The sequence below is a fragment of the Myotis myotis genome, unplaced genomic scaffold (genome assembly GCF_014108235.1).
Source record: "Myotis myotis isolate mMyoMyo1 unplaced genomic scaffold, mMyoMyo1.p scaffold_m19_p_3, whole genome shotgun sequence".
NCBI lineage: Eukaryota > Metazoa > Chordata > Mammalia > Chiroptera > Vespertilionidae > Myotis > Myotis myotis.
The window spans coordinates 152,122,468-152,147,114 of NW_023416335.1; the positions used below are offsets into that span (position 1 = coordinate 152,122,468).

The window sequence follows — 24,647 nt, forward strand, 5'->3', positions numbered from 1 at the left end:
GAATCAAGACACAGAGCAATTAGGTGGCTTCCTCGAGGTCCCCAGATAGGTGCAGGGGCTAGGTTTTAACTCAGACTGTCTGACTCCAAAGCCCAGTCTTTCCACTTCACAATGCTGCTCCCCTAGAGTGGGTTCAATGGGTGAGAAGAGTTAAGAAATACTGAGTCGTTCATCTTTATAAAAGCGAGCTGAATAACATTTTAGCTTCATTTTCGGAGTGGCCCAGCAAGGGAGCACTTGGTCAAGCATGACAGACATAACCTAGGGTGTACAGGGCACCGTGAAGAACATTTATAAACACACAGTCACACAAACACACACAATGTTAGGAATCATTTAAAAAATCAGATCTTGGCTCAAAGAGATAATTAATAGTTAACCTTTATTGTTTATTAAAAATGAACTTTCTAAAATATTAGTAAATTTTGTTTTAAGCTCTGTTTTGAAGTGTTGATACCAGTGAAGTAACATTTTTCTTCTTTGAATTTTTTCTTGTGAAGTCATAGTTTTCTCTTTTTCTAGAACAGCAGGAAGTTCCGTCCAGTTCTCAATAAAGATAAAGGGAGCGCCCATGGACTTGAGTAACTGCAGAGGAGCATTCTGGGAAACAGATGTATTTCCACAGCTGCCAGCTGTCATGACATCTTCCACCACAGGAACGGAGCCATAGGAGCAAGCCTCATATATTCTATAACATTCCGTGTTTACTCCAACTGGGCACAATGTGAGGTCGCTCTGAAGCAAAGCTTCTTGATAATTCTTAAGGCTTTCATTTGTTTCCTGAGGCTGCCACCTGGAAAATCAGAAAAACAGCTGTAGTTTTCACTTTACCAAGCATATCTTTTGTGGAAAAAAAACAAAACGGTTTTACTTTAAAAAAAAAAAGTTTTTATTGATTTTTATAGAGAGGAAGGGAGAGGGATACAGAGATAAAAACAACGATGAGAGAGAAACATCATTGATAGGCTGCCTCCTGCATACCCCTACTGGGGATCGAGCCCACAACCCGGGCATGTGCCCTGATCTGAAATAGAACCAGTGACCTCTAGGTTCACTCATGCACACCAACTGCGTGATTTTACCTTTTAATGTCAGTTACAGGCAATGGTAAACTATTATAGAGATGACAGGCAGAAAAGATAAATAAAATCTTGCCTAAATAGATTTCTTGAAAATATTTAAGAATTTGAAAAGTTTACAGCTACACATTTTTAAAATCCAGTGGTCACCATAAAATTTCTGAATGAATGTTAATTCAGCCAATATTTTCTGACTACCAAGTTCTTCTCTCTACCTCACCCTCCTAATTCCTGCCCCTTGGAGCTTATAATCTAGATCTAGTGATAGAGACAGGTAGCAACCAAGTCAAGTCAGTGAACTACTTAGAAGGTATTACTAGTAAGTGCTGTGAGGAAAAATGAAGCAGAAGGAGGGAGGGGTTTCCGAGGGGGCAGTGTTGTGTTTTGAAATAGGTGATCAGGAGCATGTCTCATTACAGGGGCACCTGAGCACAGAGCTGGAGGTGAAGGAGCAAAACGTGAAAATATCTGGGGGAGAACAGAGAGCAAAGAAAGTATAAAGGCCACGAGACAGCACGTGTGTGGCATGTTCAATGAACACAAGGAAGCCAGGGTGGCTCTGGGGGAAGGATGAGGTCAGAGAATCCTGTCCTGCAGGTATGGATCACAGGGGTGACTGACCTGACCTGTGTGGTATCAGAATCAATCTGGCTGTTGTATTAAGAATGGACTACCCAGGGGCAAGGGTAGAAGCTGAGAGGCCAGTTCAAAAGCTAGATGTTCTCTCCTGACTGTTCCTATGCTCTCAGTAAAATGAGCAATGGGGTCAGAAGGTATGTGTAGTTTGGCAGAGAGAACAAGTTATGAAACATTCTCTTGGAGAGTGGAAGAATACAGAGACAAGGGAAATGGATGATTGTTGGACACTTGAGGGTCAGGGCATGTATTAAAAGTGAGATTGATTGGCAGCTTCCTCCAAGTGTTTGGTTGCATGGGTATAGGTTTGGTGCAGGCAAGAAAGCTAGATTTAACCAGAGTTAGGGTTTGCTAAATTAAGAAACAATCATAGTCAACATCTAACCATGACTGACTATGACATTTAAGTGGGGTAAAGAAGAAAGTAAAGGTATGAGGTGAGCAAAGGACAATGAAAAGGGAGTAGGAACAATGGGTTGTAAGTCCCAGCTAAACTGTAGGAGATTATTACAGAGAATGAGCTGGCCTGACAGGGTGGTTACCGAGAGAGATGCTGGAACTTGAGACCATGGAGAAGAAGCGGTATGTGTAGGATAAGGTTTAGGAAAGGACCTTGATAGTAAATAGCTGAGGTCACATGGAGACCAGATCATGGAGGAGAGGAGGTAAAGGAACTGCAAGACCAAGGTGATGGAAGGACCATCTATGTAGATTTGGGAGTCACCAAAAGTGAGACTGGTGTAATGTCAGAGAGAGTGTGCCAGGAACTAAACTCTTCAAAGAATTAAGGAGATAAACCCAAAAGTCAGAATATGACATCAAAGAGTAAAAGTAATGGATGGTTTTGTCTGCTGGCATGAGATTCAAAATTGGAGGTTTTAAGGAGGGAAAGGGGAGAACGGTCTGGAAGCAGCAATGGGAAGCAAGGAGGACAGCTACTTGACCTCCTGGCCCAATGGTATGAGAAGAATTACAAGAATAATTTTATTCCCACCATAAACTTTGCCATTATACACTACCCTCACTCATTCCATTCCAGGAACACAGTCCCTTGTTCCTCAACCATGGTAAGCACGGTTCCGCCTTAGGCCCTTCACATTTGCCCTCCCTTGGCCTGAACTACTCTTCTCCCAAACAGACACAAGGCTCATCCTGCACCTTCTTCATGGCTGAGCTTAAATGTAACCTTCTAGCTAGTGCTTTCTTTGGCCACTCTAAACCAGCAAATTCTCCACTCCTGATCCCTCATCCTCTCTACATTGCGTCTCTGCTCAACTTTTTTTTAACATGGCATTTCTCATCTTTTGACACAAAATATATTTTATTGGTTTGTGTCCTCCAATAAGCATCTAAGAGGGCACTTATGACTATTTTGTTCACTGCTGTATCCCTCATGGCTAAAACAGTTGCCTGATAAATGCTTGTTGACTGAATATATATATTATGGTTACACAAATAATGGAGTTAGGAGTTATGCTTTCTAGAAGAGAGTATCTGCTACAATGAATGCATTTCTAGATCTAGAAGGACATTCATTCTCTGGTGACTCTGCTTCATACACGCAAACTCTATTTGATCTTTTAAAAACAAAATGAGTAATTCCAAAATGTCTTCTTTCACTCCAGAACACCTGTTTCACAATTACCAGGTAAAACAATGGAAGAAAGTCAATCCTATTAAATCAATGTGTACTTCCATCCATCCACTGCCCCTTTATCCTGGCCTACTCTACACAAGGTCCTGTGTTAGATCTGGGGATCTGAAGAACAGTCCTTAGGTGTTGTCAGGTTCCTGAGGAGGGAGGGTGCTCCAGGCCAATACTGGAACACTGAGCTGGTCTACAGAACACCTCAGGGATGACGTAAGACCTTATTGGCACATTCCCTATTCCCTGTGTGTCAAGTCTGACTAACAAATATGATTGAGGAAACCCAAACAATTGACATTGCATATGACAGTTACTAGTTTTCTTCAAGATGAACTATAGCTATAAGAGATTCTCCCTGTTTTAAACGTATACAACCCAAGTTCTTCATAGCTTCAATTACTGATCTATCTCCTAGGAAAGGACAAATATAAGTGGAGTTAACACTGTCTCATTGGAGAACCTGTGCTGCCACATAAAGCAAATCTCAGACAGGAGAACAACATGCATGAATCAAGTAAACAGAACTTACTGTTCTCTTACTGAGACCCAACAGAGCTTATCAATTCCACCTTGTTTCAAAATGTTCATGAGTGCTTGTCTGGATGAATTTTCATAAATAGTTCCTAGGAAATTACATAAGTAGGGCCTTTCATTATACAGCATTGACCAACTTGCCTCCACCACAGGGAAATTCCTGTACCTATAAAAACAAGTACACGTGAGTTAACAATATATGACAACAGAAATGGCACAATTCCCATAACCCACATCTTAGCATGATATAGAAAGAAGAGATTTAGAATGCCTTTCTAAACCCACAATGTAATTTTCCATGCTTACTTTTGAAAAGTCCTTAAATCTACTGACTTAAAAAAAAAGATTCTCACAATGACAACTTTTACAAAATTGCAATAGAGACTGTGGGCCAAAGGGCTTTGTTTTTTATATTCTTCAACTTCTATTACACATCTGTAGCTGTAAGGCAGGTTGAATTCAAGATCTTATAAGTATAAATAATCTTTTATATTCATAATGATCATGATTTAATGAGTGCTTTAGCCAAGTGATAGCATACATATTGCTAAAGCAAAGAGCTCCCAGTTCGAAAGCTGTAGGTAGATTAAAAACAAAACGAAACAAAACAAAAAACATACAAAAAAGACGTGTGCACCATACAGGAGAGACCTATTGCAATTGGCCCATGTTTTTAAAAAAAATATATTTTATTGACTTTTTACAGAGAGGAAGGGAGAGGGATAGAGAGTTAGAAACATCGATGAGTGAGAAACATTGAACAGCTGCCTCCTGCACACACCCTACTGGGGCTGTGCCCACAACCAAGGTACATGCCCTTGACCAGAATAGAACCTGGGACCCTTCAGTCCACAGGCCAACGACGCTCTATCCACTGAGCCAAACTGGTTAGGGCCAATTGGCCCATTTTTATGGGCATTTGGAAGTAACAGAAATCAAATTGTGTGCCTGAAATATAACCTTCATGTTAGAGCAAAGCTTTATATAACAGTCTACAACAGGTTTCTCAACCTCAGCATTTCTGCCATTTGGGGCCAGACAATTATGGTATTTGTCGCGGAAGCTGTCTTCTACATTGTAGGATACATCCCTGGCCTCTCTCTGTTCACCAGATGTCAGTATCACCTCTCTTCCCTCCCCTGTAACCACCCAAAAGATTTCCAGACATTGTCAAATGTCTCCTGGGGTGGTGGGTAGGGGGTAAAACTGCCCCTGGTTGAGAACCACTGATTTAAAACAGAGATACTGGCCTCGTTCAACATTACCAGAACTACAGAGATTCCATTCCATACTGTATTAATAAGTTAGGTAGTATTACTGTGAAAAAGTAATATTTTTTGGCTTCAAAACATTTTATAAATATAGGCTCTACTTAAGGGATAGATTTTTCGGATCCATCCCTTGGCTATACTTAATTTAACCTTTTTGTCTGATCCTACCCCAAATCTATTGAATCAGAATGCTGTAGTGGTAAGCCAGGGATTCTGCCTTATTAATGTGCTTCTCTGGTGATATTCATGTACCAACTAGGCAGCAGACTAAGGCCATATCTTGTATAATAAATATTTGATTCAGATGTCATGTTAGTGAACTTTTTCATAATTCATCCATTCAACAATGATTTACTAAGTGCCTACTTTGTGCAGGCACTGTTTTAGGCTCTGCAGATAAAGTAGTGAAAAAAAAAAGACAAAAATCCCCGTCACTGGGAAGTTTATGTAAAGTAGCAACTCATCTTAAAGCCAACTTACTTTTAATAAAAAACCCCTCTATTAACAGAAAGATAAAAAATAAGTGGTTTTCATGTTGTTGTTTTTTAATTGATTTCAGAGAGAGAGAAAGGGAGAGGGCGAGAGGGATAGAAACATTAATGAGAATCATTGATTGGCTGCCTCCTGCATGCCCCCTACTGGGGATCAACCCAACAACCTGCTCATGTGCCCTGACCAGGAATCGAACTGTGACCTCCTGGCTCATGGGACAACTCTCAACCCTGAGCCACAGGGGCTGGGCAAGTTTTCCATTTTAAAGAGTTTATATATGACATACTGAGAAACCTTAGCTATTAATTAATTCTTCTTTTTAATAGAAATGTGTGCAACCAGTCTTAGTGGCAGATCTGAGCATATTATGGTATAATGCTTCCAAGCCCAAGGGTACAGTGTGCTCCTGATTTAATATTACCTTTAAAGAAAAGTAGGGTTTTTTTGAAAAAAAACTGTTAATTATAGAGATTCTACAATAATGGCTTTAATGGGATCTGTTTGTCTGCCATCCTCTGCTAAACCTCTCTTTAAGGAACTGTTGATAAACTTAATTCATCCCATGCCTTGTGATTTTGAAACACAAAAATGTAATTCATCTGCCTTCCTCATAAAAGGTGAAAATACTCTAAAGACATTATTATCGTTGCTGAAGCAGGAGACCAAACCATATTTTTTCCCATGGAAAAGATTGTACCTCGCCTCAATGATCTCAAAAGAACTATATTTATTGCAAATCTAAAACACAATCGCCCTGGTTCTGAAATTCAGGTCTTAGTCTAGAAACATGCCTAATATTTTGTACTTACGTTGCTACTCCTAAAGGCCACTGAAAAACATCCATGTCATTAATCCAAGGGCTGTCATATATGATGAAAAGCAGCTCCACAAAGCCTCCATTTCTTTTGAGGAACTGGTTGATCCATTCATTGTTACAATGTTCATTTCCAAGCAAAACAACAGCAACATGCTGGAGTTTTTGAGTTTGTACTAAATTTTGTACATAAAGTAACCACTGGGTGGCATAAAAGACCTTTGCCTTTTCTCTTCCATTTAAAATAAGTACCACATTATTCACATCAACTGAGAAGTACCCTGGGACTACGGCTGGACCAGTGATGAAGCTGTAACAACAAAACAAGACACAAAGAAAAAAGAGAACCAGAAATTTTAAATCATTTTATATAAAATCTACAAGTTGAATGTTCCTATAAAAGCTTGCACTTACTGTGATGAGTAATGAGCTCACTACCTTCTTATAATAGCAATATCTGGAAATTCTAGAAAAACAGAATCAGACATATTTTATTCTATCATGATCTTTGGAAATAAGTTCAACTTTTCTGTAAGTGACAGATGCTTATTTAAAATATTAGAATTGAATATTGATATCAAGTTAGCATCTGGTTTTTGTCATATCAAATGAATAGAACTTTCTATATATATTATGATAATGCCTGCACATGGAAATTACAGGATTTAGAAGGGAGTCTTCTGGGGATAAGCAAAGGCCATGATGAGCAGAAGTAAGATTCCTCCTTAGAAATGAAAACTAAAGTTGCCTGAAGATTTCAAACCATAAATCAGCATATGATGGATATGAGTAGAGACAGGCAAAGTTCCTTCAAGAGACAGAATGGATCTCAGGCTGACTTGTAACTTACTTGAATATATTAATATAAAGAATATATCAATAAGGTATTTGTGGTGAGATACATGATGGAGAAATAGTAGACAGTAATGGAAGCACAGAAAAGGTAGAACTGAAAGGGAGGGAGATGCTGCAGTATTCAAGACTTCTATAGTGATTATTATGTGCCAGAGACTATACATCTTTTTTTAAAAATATATTTTTTATTGATCTCAGAGAGGATGGGAGGAGAGAGACAGAAATGATGAGAGTGAACCATTGATTGGCTGCCTCCTGCACGCCCCTACTGGGGATGGAGCCCACAACCCGGGCATGTGCCGTTGACTGGAATCGAACCTGGGACCCTTTAGTCCACAGGTTGACACTCTATCCACTGAGCCAAACCGGCTGGGGCGACTATACATCTTTTAATGCATTTAATCTTCATAGCAATCTGGTGAAGTAGAAACTACTATTTGCCTTATTTTAAACATAAAGAAATCCAGGCACAGAGAGGAGAAGAAACCTGCCCAATGTCAGATAGCTAATAATAGGTAAAGCTGGAATTTGAACTGAGATATTTTGGCTGCAAAGTCTATACACTTACAACTCAATCACACGGCTCCTCTGACCAGAGGTGACAGGGCTTCATGAGGCTGACTCAGTTCAGTGTGCCCTACACGTATTCATGTATTCATATGCTGAGACAGACTATGTTACTGATGATTCACTGGTGAATAATGAGTCACTTATCCCTTCTGAAACACATACAGTTTGGAAGTGATACCACTGTAATTAGTCTAGTTATTAATAATGGGAAAGGAGCAAAGGGAAGGCCAAATGTTCTAGGCATGTCATTTTGGCAGCTTCACTATGAAGCTACAACTTTACACTTCTCAGGGGTCCAGCAAAGGGAAGAATAGACACATGCCCAGTAAAGCTGGGGGACTAGCAAAGATGCTTACTGTCACACTGGGAACAGAGGTCATTGGCCAGAGTGGGCGTGGCCACTGCAAGCACAGGAAGATCTGGGATGCTTAATTCCCTGAAGGAGGAAGTTCTCTCTCTTGGTTCCTCTTGTGCTCTTGGTTGATCCTGGCTTGTGAGGCTTTCACTCCTGCTTCCTCCATTCGCCCACATGGCCCATGGCCTTGTGAACCCTCACAAACAATGGACTAATGAACTGGAACTAGCCTGATGCTGCAGTGAACCCGGCTACAACATGGAATGGAAACTCTGGATACTGGCTTTGCTTTTAGCTCTACTGAAACCCCAGCTGCACCTCTTCTACAACTGGACTAAGGGAAATGGGAATTTGGGAACCCAGGAATGCAATTTCACGCAAATAAAAATCACTCATCTTCCTGTGCGAGTCTCAGAAAACTCTTTTTCTTGAGATAGCGTAAGGACTCCACCTCCAGCATCCAGTGGGGAATGGGATACCCTAATAACAGAAGTACGCACATTGTTAAATCCCATATTTTGATTCCATATTTAATTGGGTATCAACTGTAGCTTGCCTATATGGAAAGAATGTGCTGGTCAAATCAATACGAGCATGTGGGCTGGCAGTTCTAGTTCCTGTCTGAGTTACTTGGTATCTTGGATTACAATTTTTGGGCCTATGAGCTGATTAGAATCAGCATTCATGAGCCTGATCAACCCTGGAACACTAATGATATCCTTTCTACTTCTGCCTCAGAATTGTTGTGAGGCTAAAAGTAAATGACATAAGCTCTTTGTAAAGGAAAAGATTTATTTAAACAAACTATATTACACATATTTACAAGTAACCTAATAGTACTCAGAAACGCTTTCCATTTATTTCTTTAAGGTGACCCATCACTTCAGATTCACTTTTGGTCAAACAAGGATGAATGTGTTGAAACATTTAAGATATAACCCCTGTAGCTCAATTCAACTCAAAACTTGCAATTCCATAAAAGTTTATGAATTTAGCAAAATAAGCCAGACCAAAAAACTTAAAAACCATATGATTTCACTCATATGTGGGATATAAACTGAAAGCAACAAATGAACAAACAAGAAAAACAAACGAAAACTCACAGACAACATATGGTGGTTATCAGAGGGTAGTAAAGAATAATGGAGGTCAAATGTATGGTGATAAAAGATGATTTGACTCTGGATGGTGGGCATACAATGCAATATACAGATTATGTATTATAGAAATGTGTGCTTGAAACCTACATAATCTTATTAGCCAATGTCACATGGATAAATTTAATAAAAAAAGACAAAAGTTTATTAATTCTGGATAAATACATTAGGTATGCTACTTTTCATGAGCCTAAAATTTGAATAACTTGTTTTTAAAAATCTGCCACAGTAGTGAACTTCTTTGAATAGATGGTTCTCCTAAATCCTAAGAGAAAATAGCATTGCTATTTGATCATAATATAAGATGTCAGGTAAAAATTTCAGAAGGGAAGATTTTCTTTTGGGAATTAGTGCTGTTTGCTCAAATCCTTTGCTATCATTATAGTAACAGTATATAATAACTTCTCTGAGAATATTTAAGACTTTTTCCTGAAAATTCTGTATATTATGGGTAGAACTATTACACTAATACTGATAACACATTTACTTTTTAAAATATCAAATATAAGATTTACATGCATAATTCTAATTGACTTTCAAACACCCAAATTCAGCTGTTCTAAATTTAGGACTATATATATAATAAACTCTTGAATGGGATTAGATCAATAGAACCCAGGAGATGAAAAGAAAAATAATCATTAGCAACGATGATATGAAAAACCTGTTTACAGCCCTAGCCAGTCTGGCTCAGTGGATAGAGTGTTGGTCTGTGGACTGAAGGGTCCCGGGTTCGATTCCAGTCAAAGGCACGAGTCCGGGTTGCGGATTTGATCCCCAGTAGGAGGCATGAAGGAGGCAGCCAAAAAATGATTCTCTCTCATCATTGATGTTGCTATCTCTTTCTCCCTCTCCCTTCCTCTCTGTAATCAATAAAAATGTATTTTTTAAAAAAACCCTACTTACTTTTCAAGAATGATTACTTTGAAAAGATTCATGCAATGAAATTGCTTTCCAAGTGTATCTATACTAATAAAAGGGTAATATGCTAATTAGACCAGACATCTTCCGAACATCCTTCTGGACGTCCTTCCGGACAAAGCCACGGTGGCGGGGGCCGAGGCAGAGGCGGTTAGGGGAGATCAGGCCGGCAGGGGAGTGTCTTTAGGTGTGATCAGGCCAGCATGCAGAGTGGTTAGGGGCGATCAGGCAGGCAGGCAGGTGAGCAGTTAGGAGCCAGCGGTCCCGGATTGCAAGAGGGATGTCCGACTACCAGTTTAAACCGGCAGTCGGACATCCCCCAAGGGGTCCCGGATTGAAGAGGGTGCAGGCTGGGCTAAGGAATCCCCTCCCCCCATGCACAGATTTTGTGCACTGGGCCTCTAGTATAAAATAAAAAAAAGAAAAAAGAATGCAGTGAAAATTCAATTAAAAATGAGATTAATTACAATTTTTCCTCTTGATTTCTCTAAGAAATGGAATCCTAACAGAAAACAGAATCTTTGGTTAATATTTTTCCCCCAACATCATTTTTACAGAAAGGCATTTTAAAATAATTATTTTTATTTTTTATTTCAATAAAAAGCAAAATCTAATAGAAAATAGCATTCTTTCATATGATAAAATTATCATAATTTTTCTAAATTAAATCTTAAGTCTATCTATTAAAAATCTTTAGAAAATATGCAGTTATAATTAAAAGTTTTATAAAAATAAAAGCTCAAAAATGTCTTAACAATACATTGATTTTATTGAATGTAAAAAACAGATTTTTAGTATTGCAGTAAAGTTCATAGGTCGATGCTCAACACTGAGCCATGCTGGCAGGGTGAGATTTCTCTATTCTTAACAAGTTGAAGTGGAAATACTTTCTATGATATAGTTTCCTCTTATTTTCCTTCTAGTATTTACAAAAAACATTGTACGGTAAACCAGGAAAGGTTAATGTTGTAAAATTAATACCTGTAATGTGTTCTTCCTACAATTGAATTTCCTTCTCTCCATTGAGCAGTCACATCAGTAGGATCAAGTATGCCTTCAAAAATATGCTCCCAGAGATACAAACCTAGTAATTACATAAACAAAACCATTTACTGTCTGATCTACTCTGGTATGTAGAATGAGCATAAGTTTTGCTCTTTTATATCATTTGATTAGGAAAACAGATTTTTGGTAATAGGGTACAGCAGCTATAGGAAACTAGAGATTATGTACTTATATATTATGAGTACCTATAAATGGGGTATAATATAACAAATATTTTAAATTCTGGAAGTGGCTTTGGAATTAGGTAATGGAAAGAAGCTGAAAGAATTCTGAGGCGTATGATTTTTAAAAAAGCCTAGATTAAATTGCCTTGAACAAATTGTAGGCAGAAATATGGATGTTACTGACTCTGCTAGTGAGAACTCAGAAAAAGTTGGGAGCACAGTAGGAAAAAATCCTATCATCTTAGGGGATACCTAAATCATAAGCAAACTGTTGGTAGAAATATGTACATTAAAAGCACTGTTGGTGAGGGTTTAGGAAATGAGTAACATGCTATTAAAAACTAGAGAAAAGTAGACCATTTATTATACAGTCATACACCACATAATGACATTTCAGTCAATGATGGACTGCATATTAGATGGTGGTCTCATACTATCTAATAAAAGACAAAGATGCTAATTGACCGTACCTTCGCTATGCCCACCAGCCAATCAGAGCGATATGCAAATTAGCCGCCAACAAAGATGGCGGCTAATTTGCATACTGTAGGCAGGGTGGGCTAGCACGAGCTGCCAGCCGGGACCCCCATGTGCCGCCTAAGTCCTGTTGCCACCCGGGACCCCTGTGTGCCGCCTAAGCCCTGCCGCCAGCCGGGACCCCTGTGTGTGGCCCTGGGCGGCGGGGCTTGGCAGTGCAATTGTGCCACCTAAGCCTCGCTGCCAGCCGGGACCCCTGTGTGCGGCCCTGGCCAGTGGGACCCCCGTGTGTGGCACTGGGCGGTGGGGCGGCCCGAGGAAGTCCTATTCTTGCAGGAATCTTCCTGCAATGGGCCTCTAGTCTCTATATATAAAAGCCTAAGCAACCAAAAGACCGAACAACCAGTGACCGGTCACTATGATGTGCACTGACCACCAGGGGGCAGAAGCTCAACACAGGAGCTGCCCCCTGATGGTCAGTGCGCTCCCACAGCCAACCTCCCATAACCGGCCAACCTCCTGTAGCCGGCCAACTTCCCATGGTCTCTCTCCCTGGCCAACTGGCCCCAATCTGGACTGGGTGAGATGGCCCCAATTGGCCCTGATAGTTGGCCAGGCCGAGAGACCCCACCCATGCGCGAATTCGTGCACCAGGCCTCTAGTAAGATTATAATGGAGCTAAAAAATTCCTGTGCCTAGCAATGTCATCAAGTCATAGTACAATGCATTACTCACGAATTTGTGGTGATGCTGGTGTAAACAAACTTGCTGTGCTGCTAGTCATAGAAAAGTATAGCACATATATTTACAGTAGTAGGATATACCATCTAGGTTTGTGTAAGTATACTCTGATGTTTGCACAAGGATGAAATCACTTAATGGCATTTCTCAGACTGTATCCCTTTGTTAAGTGGCATATTACATATAGCAGCAGAAAGCTTAGCTGAATTGTGTCCTGCAGTTGTGTGGAAAGCAGAACTTGTAAACAATAAATTTGGATATTTAGCTGAAGAGATTTCTAAGCAAAATGTTGATGCTGTGGCCCGGTTTCTTCTTATTGATTATAGTCAAACATGAGAGGACAGAGAGATTGAGGGAAAAACTGTTAAGTAAAAATGAACCAGGACTTGATGATTAGGAAATTCTCAGCCTACTCAGATTGCAAAAGAGGTGAAAATTTAGGAGATTCACTGTCGGAAAAGAATGCTCTTGAGAGGAGGCCACGGATATGACTTGATATCTTTAGGCTAGAGCCTCAGAATATAAAATGATCATACTATTTAGTCATATAGAGGGCTCTTTGAAGATATTAGATGCATAATTTATGTATCTCCTTCAGTAATCTTAACAGAAGCCAGAAACAGAGATGGGGTTGTCCAGGAAAAACCTGTGGAGGAGCTCTTTCCTAATGCAGCAAGTCCGCATGACATCACAGGAGATCCACAAGGTTCTTGAGAATGTTCTATCAGCAGAAACACTGGCAGCTTAGACTGAAGGAGACCCAGAGACGCTGAAATGAGAGGAGGCTGCTGGACTTCCAAAATCCTATCTTCAAGAAACAGGCTGGAAAACTACTGATCCGAAAATACTTGCTAACCTTCATGAAAAAAGGAAGAATGACTTCAAAGCCAGAGCTGAAAGGCCAGAAGCAAAGCTTGAGCCACAGATTATTCCCAGGCCTTGAAACCAATGGAGTTTTCCTGGTTGAATTTCAAAATTGTTTGGACCAGTGACTCAATATTACTACCATTTTCTCCCTTTTTAAGTGGGAATATCTATAACTGGTATGCTATTACTGTGCCTGCGGAATAGATTGATGAAAGTAAAATTTGATAAAACTCATCTGCCACTTTGTGCTTATTAGATTAAAAATGAAAAGTCTGGAAATAATGAAAACTTGTTAAGATGTAGACTGAATTAAAAACTAGAATGAGAAAATGGTAATTTAAAAGAAGAAATTAATATTAAAGATTTTATAAAGAAAAAAATTGTTAGAACTTGATGATTGGAGGCCTGGTTCTGGGTACCTGAAATTTAAAGATCAGTTAGTAATCTTGCATGTATATGTGCATGCAAGTGTGAATGAATTTATGAAACAACATGGGGCAGGCTTTGTCCTCTTTTACTTTCCTCTCATCTGGCACTTTCTATCCATATCCCTTACTGTATGTATAAATCCAACTCATGTTTAAAGGCCAAATAAAGCCCCTTCTAAATCACTAAATTCTTTCTGACTCTTCTAAGAATTGAGGGTTCCATTCTCTAATTGAGGGTAATATATAACTTGGAATGCTAGGCTCTCATGATACTCAGAGGAAAGTGCTTTTGTGGGCAATCAAGGTTAATCAGCTGCATACTATATCCCTTTCTTGGACACTGACAATGAATATTTGCCTATGAAAGGCTCTGAGAAATAAAAAAAAGAACCTGGTTTAACTTTGCTCAGTTCAATGTTGCCCACAACTTGTACTTGTGTATCAAGTATCGATAAACACATATTCATAAAAATTCAGTTGACACAGGCAGGTAACTATAATAATGCTTACATGACCCATTCTTTGTATCTACAAATCAACCTGTGCTCAACTAAAGACCAACAATAGAATGAGTGCATGTATTAACACAGATATTGCCTAACAGAAAGGAGAAGTAAAATACTGAAAAAAACCCCGAAAGAAATGCATCATGATACCTTTAACAAATGAATAAACTATAAATGCATTAAAATGAATGGAATATTAATAAGGTACATTTTCTGATGCTTTTTACATGTCTTGGCTCTACACATTCACTTACCAATGGCAGCTTTGCCCCAGATCTGTACTCGGAAGTCTGTTTTCCCTTTCATGGATTTATTTAATATTTGGAGACTAGTTTTAAATCTGTGTTGTTGCTCATTTTTCTCATCTCCTTCCCAAGGATTCCATTCTTCACTTCCCAAAGTAGATTGTTCTGCGTTTTAAAAACAGTAACAGTGTTCATTAGTATGGTAGAGCTGTAGCTAAATTCAAGCCATTCAAATGAGATGTTAGAGAGTTCTAATTTCACCCTAACTTCAGCTCTTCAAAGAGGTGAACTAAATTTGAACTGGATAAACGTACACATTACAAAAAGGAAATTAGAATCGAATTTCTATCAACCCTTTATTACGAAAGATCTTAGAGATAAAACTTAGCCCCAAACACAAAATTATCACTCCCAAACAAAAACCTTCTAAAGTAAGTGGATAATATGTATCAAGTTACAAGTTTAACTTGTGCAACTCTTGACTGCATATACGTAGCCTACACATAAACACTTGACTTCGAATAAAGTGTCCAACACTTTTACATACTCTTGTGCAAAATTCTGAAAAAAGGGGAGAGATGAATGTCTGTCTGCTCCTGGCACAGGCCAGGGGACCAGGATTTGGGGGTCAAGCGCCCTGGCCTTCGGAAATCACCGCGTGGTGAGAAGGCTCTCGGTTCCAATATGGAAATGGACGCACTGAGCCCCGCGGCATCCCCCAGGAGCCCGGCACACTGTGGCGGCGTCTTGGACATTGAAGAGGTTTAAAGGGGTGCGGGTCTGTCGGCTTTGGGGGCGGCAATTTGGGACGGCGTGTGGGATCCCGGCGGACCGAGGTCTCGGCGCACCCTCCATCCGCACGCCCAGGGACGGCGAAGGAGAACTGGAGGGAGCGCGGAGGAGGGGCGCCGGGCAATGCTGGACCCCGGAGCGGGATCCCGGCCTCGCGGCGTGGCTCCAACCGGCCCCCACCGCCCCGCAACCCTGCGTCGGGGCGCGCAGCCGGGACAGAGGCCACTGCGCCGGGTCCTACCTCGGCCGCGCCCCTCCCGCGCTGGGGCCGCCCCCTTCCGGAGGCCCCGCGAAGAGGCGGCCGGTGCCCGGCGGCGGCGCCCGAAAAAGACGTGGTAGGCGGCGTAGAGAGAGAAGAGGCAGTACAGGGCGATGAGAAACGAGCACAGCCGCTTCCGCGTCAGCCGCATCCCACTTGGGCTTCCTGCCAGGCCACCGCCGCCCGGGCCCGGGGCTGAGGCGACGCCGCCACTCAGGGCCGCGGCCCCAGCGGCGTCCGGTGCAGGCCCAGGCCCAGACCCAGACCCACCAGCACCTGCGGCCCGCGGCCCTGACGCCCCGCCCCACCCCCAGCCCCTCCCTCCCGCCTGCGTCCGATCCCGGCTCAGGCCACGCCCCAGCCCCGCCCACGCGTCTCCCAAGCCCCGCCTATAGCTTTCTGCCCCGCCCTCTTACAGGCCCCGCCCCTTCGGGGCGCTGAGACCGGCCAACTCTGATTCGGGAATTGTGCTTTGGAAGATCGCCCATTCCTCCCCTTGACCTCTGCAGTGCATCCACTGTGCCTTACACCTGCTCACCTTCCCTTGTACATAAAGACAGCACCCACCGTGGTCCTTGAAGATCATGTCAGTTTTGAACATGTAATCCCCAGAGTTCAGCATAGGGCCTGCAGCAGTGACAGATGAATGAATATAAATGTTCATTAAAAAAATTAAAAAAATTAAATGGCGATAGAGGCAAACATTGTGAATGTGATTAATGCCACTAAGAATGGCGAACTTTATGATATATATCTTAACATATATGAAGCTATTTTTAAAAGTCAACTTTCATTTCTATGATGTGACTTGCAGTCTTTTGTCAAATAGAGGTGGTCAAATTGAATGTTGCCAGTAAACTTTCTATGTCAAGCCTTGTGAAGTTGGGCTACAATTTTTTTTTGCCAATTGTGTCCAGTACCTTTCAACTTGAAGGCAGTCTTGGTAGCCAGGGAGCAAGTGGGACAGATGTGGAGTAGGCCATCAGAGCCTTCAGTTGCTGTGCCCGGACTGACTCAACTCTCTGCCCTGATGCAAAGCCCTCCATTTTTTTGGATAAAGTTTCCATCCCCTCCATTAGCAAAAATTTACTTTTCCTGAATTTGATGCTCTGGTCTATGTCTTCCAAAGGACATTATAGATAATTTGATAAGGAAAATTTTATGACTGGAAGGAAATTTAAGTCCAGAGAGGTGACTTGACCCAAACTGTGTACTTCGTTAGTGACTGTGCTGCATCTGTTCTGAGTTCTGTGTTCTTGACATTTTATAGTAGCTGGGTCCTTGCTCCTCATCTCATCCTGTGTTTTGTTGTTGTTTGTTTGCTTAACAATATCAGATACTGCCCTACCGGTTTGGCTCAGTGGATAGAGCGTCGGCCTGCGGACTGAAGGGTCCCGGGTTCGATTCCAGTCAAGGGCATGTACCTTGGTTGCAGGCACAACCCCAGTGGGGGGTGTGCCGGAGGCAGCTGGTCGATGTTTCTCTCTCATCGATGTTTCTAACTCTCTATCCCTCTCCCTTCCTCTCTGTAAAAAATCAATAAAATATATTTTTTTTAAAAAAAACCAATATCAGATACTGATAATCAGATATTACATATTTGGTGAAGTTTTCTTCCTTGTCTACAAAAAAAAAAGAACTATCAATTATTAGGGTCTGATATTGATAAGCCCTGATGCCTTCAGTTTGTTGCCTGAAAACAGTACACATTTACTAGAAGTCCACAAGTACAAATTTCTTGGGATACCTGGCCAAAATTCTTTCCTAAGTTTATCAAGGTTTCAGTAATACTCAAGAAATGTGTTAACCACTTTGAAAGATTTTTCATAGCTTGGCCGGGAACCTTTGTTTCAAACTCTTTGTTAGCTACTTTCAGTAGGGGTTGGCCATCTAACAACCAATAAGTCATTAACTATAGCTCTATTAAATTTATAAAAATCATTCCAATAAGATGCAATTATCTTTTCTATGTAAGTATGATGGTGACAAAAATAAGTAAAGAAATTACAGAAATTTATTAACATTGGGAAATAGTAAGCAAATTGTAATTTTTAAAAAAAATACATATTTTTATTGATTTCAGAGAGAAGACTGAGAGGGAGAGAAGGAAACATCAATGATGACAGAGAATCATTGATTGGCTGCCTCCTGCACACCCCCTACTAGAGATAGAGCCTGCAACCCAGGCATGTGCCCTAACCAGGAATCAAACTGTGACCTCCTGGTTCATAGGTCAGTGCTCAACCACTGAGCAACACTGGCTGGGCAGAGTTTATTCTTATATTATTTATTAATTATTGTATTAGTTATTTGTATTATAACTATAAACTTATTTTGCCCAGTCTTGTATACCTATACAGGGTGTCCCCCCAAAATGTATATATACTATAACAGCTGATAGCTCAATTTTGAAAATGATATATATTTTAATAAACACTGCCTTTACAATTATTCAAAGTATGTGTATACATTTTTTGGACACCCTATATATACACACACATCATTTGTAATTAATTTGAAAATATAAATCATCATAAAACAACATACTTTCTTGTCCCTGTGCTAATCAATGTTGGACCAAATTATACTTTCCTGGTTTTGCCTACCCAGGCCAATCTAGCTTAGCTACTTGGTCCTAGAAATAATTGTTCCTGGAGGTTAAGATTGTAAGCCAATTAAAATAACTTACTTATCAAGAACATGCTTCAAGATCCTAGTGTCACTGTGTTCATCCATTCAACACTGTTATGTAATAAACTTTACCCAATCCCCAACCAGTTCCCTGCCCTCCACGACACACCTCAAAATCACCTAGCCCAGGACCTAAAACCCTATATGTGTCTTGTTTTGAGTTTCCTCTTCTGAGACATTACTCAGTCTCTACCAAGGTTGTGTCCTCCCCCACTGCAGTGACTCTCATAATTTATTGATGGATAGTTTTCATTGGTATTCTTTTTGGGAACTCAGAACTTACAAACACTGTTATCATCACTGTTGGTATTTGTTATATTTGAATGTTTGTCACTTGTTCTTGTGATTTCATTGGGTAAAGGTCATTATTTTTTTCCTGAGGCAGTTTCATTTGTCCTGAGTAAAGGACAAGTGGAAATTGCCCAGGGTTGGGAAGTGTCTTTAGAAAGTGAGTTTTGTTTTTAATTGAGTTTTAATAGAGTAGGACCTATTTTCCTTTCATTTTATTGAAGTATAACATATAATGGATATATTTCTTAAAGTATATGAAATGTAACCTCCCTATAAAAGGACAATATCATAAGTATACAGCTTCATATATTTTCAGAAAGTGAACCCCTTTCTGTAACTCTCACTGAGATCAACAGACATTACCAACACCTTACAAGCTAGCTTTGAGCCCTATTCCAGTCAATACCAACCCCATCTTGCACAAGAGTAATCACCATTCTGTCTTTTTTTTCCTTTTAGGATTAGAGTTAAATTCAGAGATTAGGTTTAAGGTTAGGTTAGATTAGGGTTATGTGTAGGGAGGGTTAGGTGTAGGAATAGGTTCAAGGTCTGGGTTACTATAGTCTTATACCACCATATCTTTTAACACTGTTGGTTAGGTCTGTTTTTATATAAACTTTATATCATTTTCTGAATCGCGTCTTTCATTCAACATTGCATTTGTGAGGTTCACCCATATTTGTGTGTGGTGCTATTGATCATTCTCATTGCTGTATTTCAACGTGAGAAGACAACACAATATTTTTATCTGGACTAATTTAATATTATTTTAGTCTTTGGTTCTTGTTCTAAGCAGGGCTTTTACATTTGGATCTCACATATGTGACTATAGCAGGCTTTAGATTTTTACTTTTCTGGGTAACTTTGCTTTTCTTCCAAGTTTCTGAGCAGCCAATAAGCTAATTCACAGCTTTCTAGGACTAATGGGCAGAATTTCACAATTTTTTCTATAGCTAAAACAGACTGAAATTCTAGATTTTGCTCTACTCCTTTGCTTCACACAGGACTGAAGTTGTATCTCCTGTTCTGTAGAAACATGTCTGATATATATTAGTTAAAACTATTCTCTTTTCATTGTGAAAGAGAGTATTAAATTATCCTCTTTATCATATTATTTTTTATTTAAACTCTGTTTTCTCTGAATTGGTATTTCACTCTCAGCTTTCTTTTTGTTTACAATTTAAATAGTCTATTCCTTTGCTTTTACCTTTTTTGGTCTTATTTTACTTTACTGGTAGGTTTGTTTCTCAGGTACCATATAGTTGGTTTTTACTTTTTAACTAGTATTTACCTCTCATTATGGGATCTTAAACCTCTTCTGTATGTGGCGATCATTGCTATATTAGTATCTTCTGTGCATCTTTACTATTTTTAAAAAATATTTTGCTGCCTGGTGGTGTGGCTCAGGGGTTGAGTGTCAACCTATGAACCAGGAGATCTCAGGTTTTATTTCCAGTCAGGGCACATGTCCAGGTTGCAGGCTTGATCCTCAGTGTGGGATGTGCAGGAGGCTGCTGATCAATGATTCTCTCTCATCATTGGTGTTTCCATCTCTCCCTCTCTCTTCCTCTCTCTGAAATCAATAAAAGTATATAAAAATATTTTGCTATATGAATTTTCTGTTTTAAAAATCATGTTGTATTGATTTCAGAGAGAGGGAGAGATAGAAATATCAATGAAGAGATGTGGGAGAGAGAGAAAGAGAGAAATATCAATTGGTTACCTCCTGTGTGCACCCAACTGGGGATTGAAACCACAACCTGGGTATATGCCTTGACCTTGACCAGGAATTGAACAGGTGACCTGTTGGTGAACAGGACAACATTCAACCAATGGAGCCACATTGGCCAGGGCTATATGCATTTTCTTTAATCTGCTTTTGTCTTCTCCAGTAATTTGGGAGGAATTCTGTAACTATTTTAATTAATTTTATAATAGTTTTTGTAAGTGTTTTTTAAAGTAGCATTTTTTTGTTTTTTATTGTTATTGATTTCATAGAGGAAGGAGAGAGAGAGAGAGAGAGAGAGAGAGAGAGAGAGAGAGAGAGAGAGAGAGAGAGAGAGAGAGAATATCAATGATGAGAAGGAATTGGCTGCCTCCTGCAGGCCCCCTCCTGGGGATTGAGCCTACAACCTGGGCATGTGCCCTTGACTGGAATTGAACCTGGGACCCTTCAGTCCACAGGCCGAGGTTCTATCTGCTGAGCCAAACCAGCTAGGGTTGTAAGGTTTTTTTTAGTGAAAAGAACTTTCAGCTTATATTTCTCCAATTATTAAAGTAAATAATAAAATACAGGTTTTGGTATACTTTAATATTTTTTTTCCTAGTCTTGGTGAGGATGATTTGGGTTTTAGACCCAGATGCCATTAAATGACTGATTTGATGTTCTACATTCTGGTTTTCAGTCCATGTGGTGGTAGAATGCACTACTGTTTACCAATATTTGCATCCCCTCCTTAGAGGAGAATTATACATCCTTGGCCTGCTGATTGATTTCAGGTGCTACCATATGACTTGCACTGGCTAATAAAATGTAGAGCAGACCCATTGTGTGGCACTTCCAGGCAGAAGTTTAGGACCAGGATGTTCTCTGCCATTCTCTCTTTTTCATTTGTCACCGTGACTGGCATGTTCTGGCAGCTTTTCTGTTCCCTCAGTGTGGGTGTTGCTGGACTGAGGGTGGCTACTATGCACAGGGCCCCACTGTTGATCATTTGTGGGCATATGCTGTGAGTGAGTAAAACTGACCTCAGATTCTACTGGCCACTAAAGGTTTTAGAATTATTCGTTACCTCAGCTTCTCCGGACTGATACAGATGTTTGGGGAAGTGTCTGACAAGAGGTTGGGGATGAGTTTGCCTTTAGAAAAGTAATCCAATAAAATCTATCTGCAATATGGCTCTTTGCCTATTTTTGTAGTCAAGGAAGAGATTCTTTGTAAATGTGTTCTGGAATGTCCAAGGATTGTCCTGGGCAAAACTATTGTGCTTCACAGGATAGAAAATAGTGGTCGGCTCAAGAGATATAGTTAGAGAGACCACTGAGAGCTAAGGATTCAACAAGGAAGAATTTTGTCTGTATCCTGAAGGTAGCAGGAATCTGGTGGATTCTCTTAAACACTCATTTAGACATTCAACAAATAAGAATTGGACAACGACTATGTGCTTATCACTATTTTTAGTGATGGTACCAGCTATGAGCAAATACAGTTTCTGCTCAAATGGACCCTCCTTGTGGCAATGTCCCTGACACTGTGGTAATACCAGCACAGCCAACTCAACCGTCTCTGATAGGACTAACCTTGCTTATGCCTTAAAAGTTACTATGAGAGCCCTGGCTGGGTAGCTCAGTTGGTTGGAAAAATGTCCTTATGTGCCAAGGTTATAGGTTCCATCCTCGGTCAGGGCACATGCAGGAATCAATCAATTAATGCATAAATAAGTGGAACAACAAATTGATATTTCTTCTCTCTCTTTCACACGCATTGTCTCCCATTCTCCCCCTTTCTCTCTCTCTCTCAAATAAAAAAATAAGTAGTTACTATGAGAACATTTTGATCAACCGTTTGTGGTGTAATTCATCCCACAAGTACATATGGAACCATGTGAAAGACATATAAAACAGTCAGCCAAGAAAAACAATATCTGAAAACTATGGGCCAATTTTCCAGTTTAAACTAAAAATACTATAGGCTTGAAAGCTATCTTGTGATTAAAATAAACGTTGAGGATTTTGATGAAAGAAATGTATATAATTTTTGTAATCGAGTTTGTACTCTTTGCTCTGACATTGTAGCTTTTTAACTTAGCAAAAAAGAAAATTGTTAGTGAATAGAAATGGAGTTATCCAAAGGAAGCCCCCTGAAAAATTTGGAATAAAACAATGCTGTCAAGATGAATTATTTTAACAGGCAGAAGGGAAACTGTATTTAAAGATAGTGAACTGAGGAGGGAGCTGCAGGTAAAATTTTAACTACATGACTACAACAAATATTAGAATTTTCACATATATTTAATATAATGATTACATTAAAATTCTATTACACATAAAATCTGCATGTTTCTGTACTGATTAATCGGCAGTGTTTGCTTGTGGAAGGGGGAAGAATGTCACAGGTTAATTCTAAATTGGTCATTAGAGATATCTGCATTCAGAAATGAGGTCGGTCACTCTTCTATAAATAAACCATGTTTCCCAAGTTACTCCAATCTGGGCGGCAAGACAGAATAATAATGACAATTAAAAAGAAGAAAGATTTCTCTGGCTCTGCCAACCAAGCACTCTGCATGGACCTTATCTCCTTGATAAGACTACTAAAAGTGTCTTACAGCCCAACCGGTGTGGCTCTGTGGTTGAGCATCTGTGGTTGAAGCAGGAGGTCACAGTTTGATTCCCTGTCAGGGCACATGCCCGGGTTGTGGGCTTCATCCCCAATAGGGGGCATGCAAGAGGCAGCCGATCAATGATTCTCTGTCATCATTGATGTTTCTATCTCTCTCTCCCTCTCCCTTCCTCTCTGAAATCAATAAGAAGTATATTAAAAACAAAAACAGAGGCATACTTTAAACCTAGAACAAACTCTCCAAAAATTCATATGGAACAAATAAAGACCCCGAATAGCTGCAGCAATCTTGAGAAAGAAGAACAAAGTTGGAGGGATCACAATACCAGATATAAAGCTATACTACAAAGCCACTGTTCTCAAAACTGCCTGGTACTGGCACAAGAACAGAAATATAGACCAATGGAACAGAACAGAGAACCCAGAGTTCAACCCAAGCCATTATGCTCAATTAATATTTGACAAAGGAGGCAAGAGCATACAATGGAATCAAGACAGTCTCTTCAATAAATGGTTTTGGGAAAATTGGACAGATACATGCAAAAAAAAAAAAAAAATGAAACTAGACCACCAACTTACACCATACACAAAAATAAACTCAAATGGATGAAAGACTTAAATATAAGACAGGAAACCATAAAAATCCTAGAAGAAGCCATAGGCAGCCAAATAGCAGACATTTGTTGCAGCAATATCTTTGCCAATACAGCTCCTAGGGCAATGGAAACTAAAGAGAAAATAAACAAATGGGACTACATAAAAATAAAAAGCTTCTGCACAGCAAAAGAAACCATCAACAAAACAGCAAGAAAGCCCACTGCATGGGAGAACATATTTGCCAATGTTATCTCCAATAAGGGCCTAATTTCCAAAATTTATAGGGAACTCATACAACTTAACAAAAGGAAGATAAACAATCCAATCAAAAAATCGGCAAAGGACCTAAATAGACATTTTCAAAAGAGGACATACGGAAGGCTGAGAGACATATGAAAACATGCTCAAGGTCACTAATCATCTGAGAGATGCAAATCAAAACAATGAGGTACCATCTCACACCTGTCAGAATGGCTATCATCAACAAACGACAAGTGCTGGCGAGGATGTGGAGAAAAAGGAACCCTCTTGCAATGCTGGTGGGAATGCAGACTGGTGTATGGTGTTTCCTCAAAAAGTTAAAAATGGGACTTTCATTTGACCCAGTAATCCCACTTCTAGGAATATATCCTCCACAAAACAGAAACACCAATCAGAAAGGATATATGCACCTCTACGTTCATAGCAGCACAATTCACCACAGCTAAGATTTGGAAACAGCCTAAGTGCCCATCAGCAGATGAGTGGATTAGAAAACTGTGGTACATCTACACAATGGAACACTATACTGCTGTAAAAAAGAAGGAATTCTTACCATTTGCAACAGCATGGTTGGGACTTATTGCTAAGC

The 24,647-nt window shown here is 40.0% G+C and overlaps 1 protein-coding gene across 2 annotated transcripts; it reads right to left on the reverse strand.

Annotated features, from left to right (window-relative positions):
* Nucleotides 1-363: 363 nt before the first annotated feature.
* RXYLT1 (ribitol xylosyltransferase 1) lies at nucleotides 364-16,175 on the reverse strand. 2 transcript variants are annotated; one of them, XM_036300625.1, is made up of 6 exons: nucleotides 15,859-16,175; nucleotides 14,835-14,990; nucleotides 11,314-11,416; nucleotides 6,470-6,784; nucleotides 3,893-4,063; nucleotides 364-793 (listed from the first exon to the last, which is right to left on the reverse strand). In XM_036300625.1, exons 1-6 carry the CDS (start codon nucleotides 16,025-16,027, stop codon nucleotides 376-378), a joined length of 1,332 nt encoding a protein of 443 aa, XP_036156518.1. In that variant the 5' UTR covers nucleotides 16,028-16,175; the 3' UTR covers nucleotides 364-375. The 2 variants fall into 2 exon arrangements, with proteins under 2 accessions (XP_036156518.1, XP_036156517.1); XM_036300624.1 differs by lacking the exon at nucleotides 15,859-16,175 and adding an exon at nucleotides 15,373-15,815.
* Nucleotides 16,176-24,647: the final 8,472 nt, after the last annotated feature.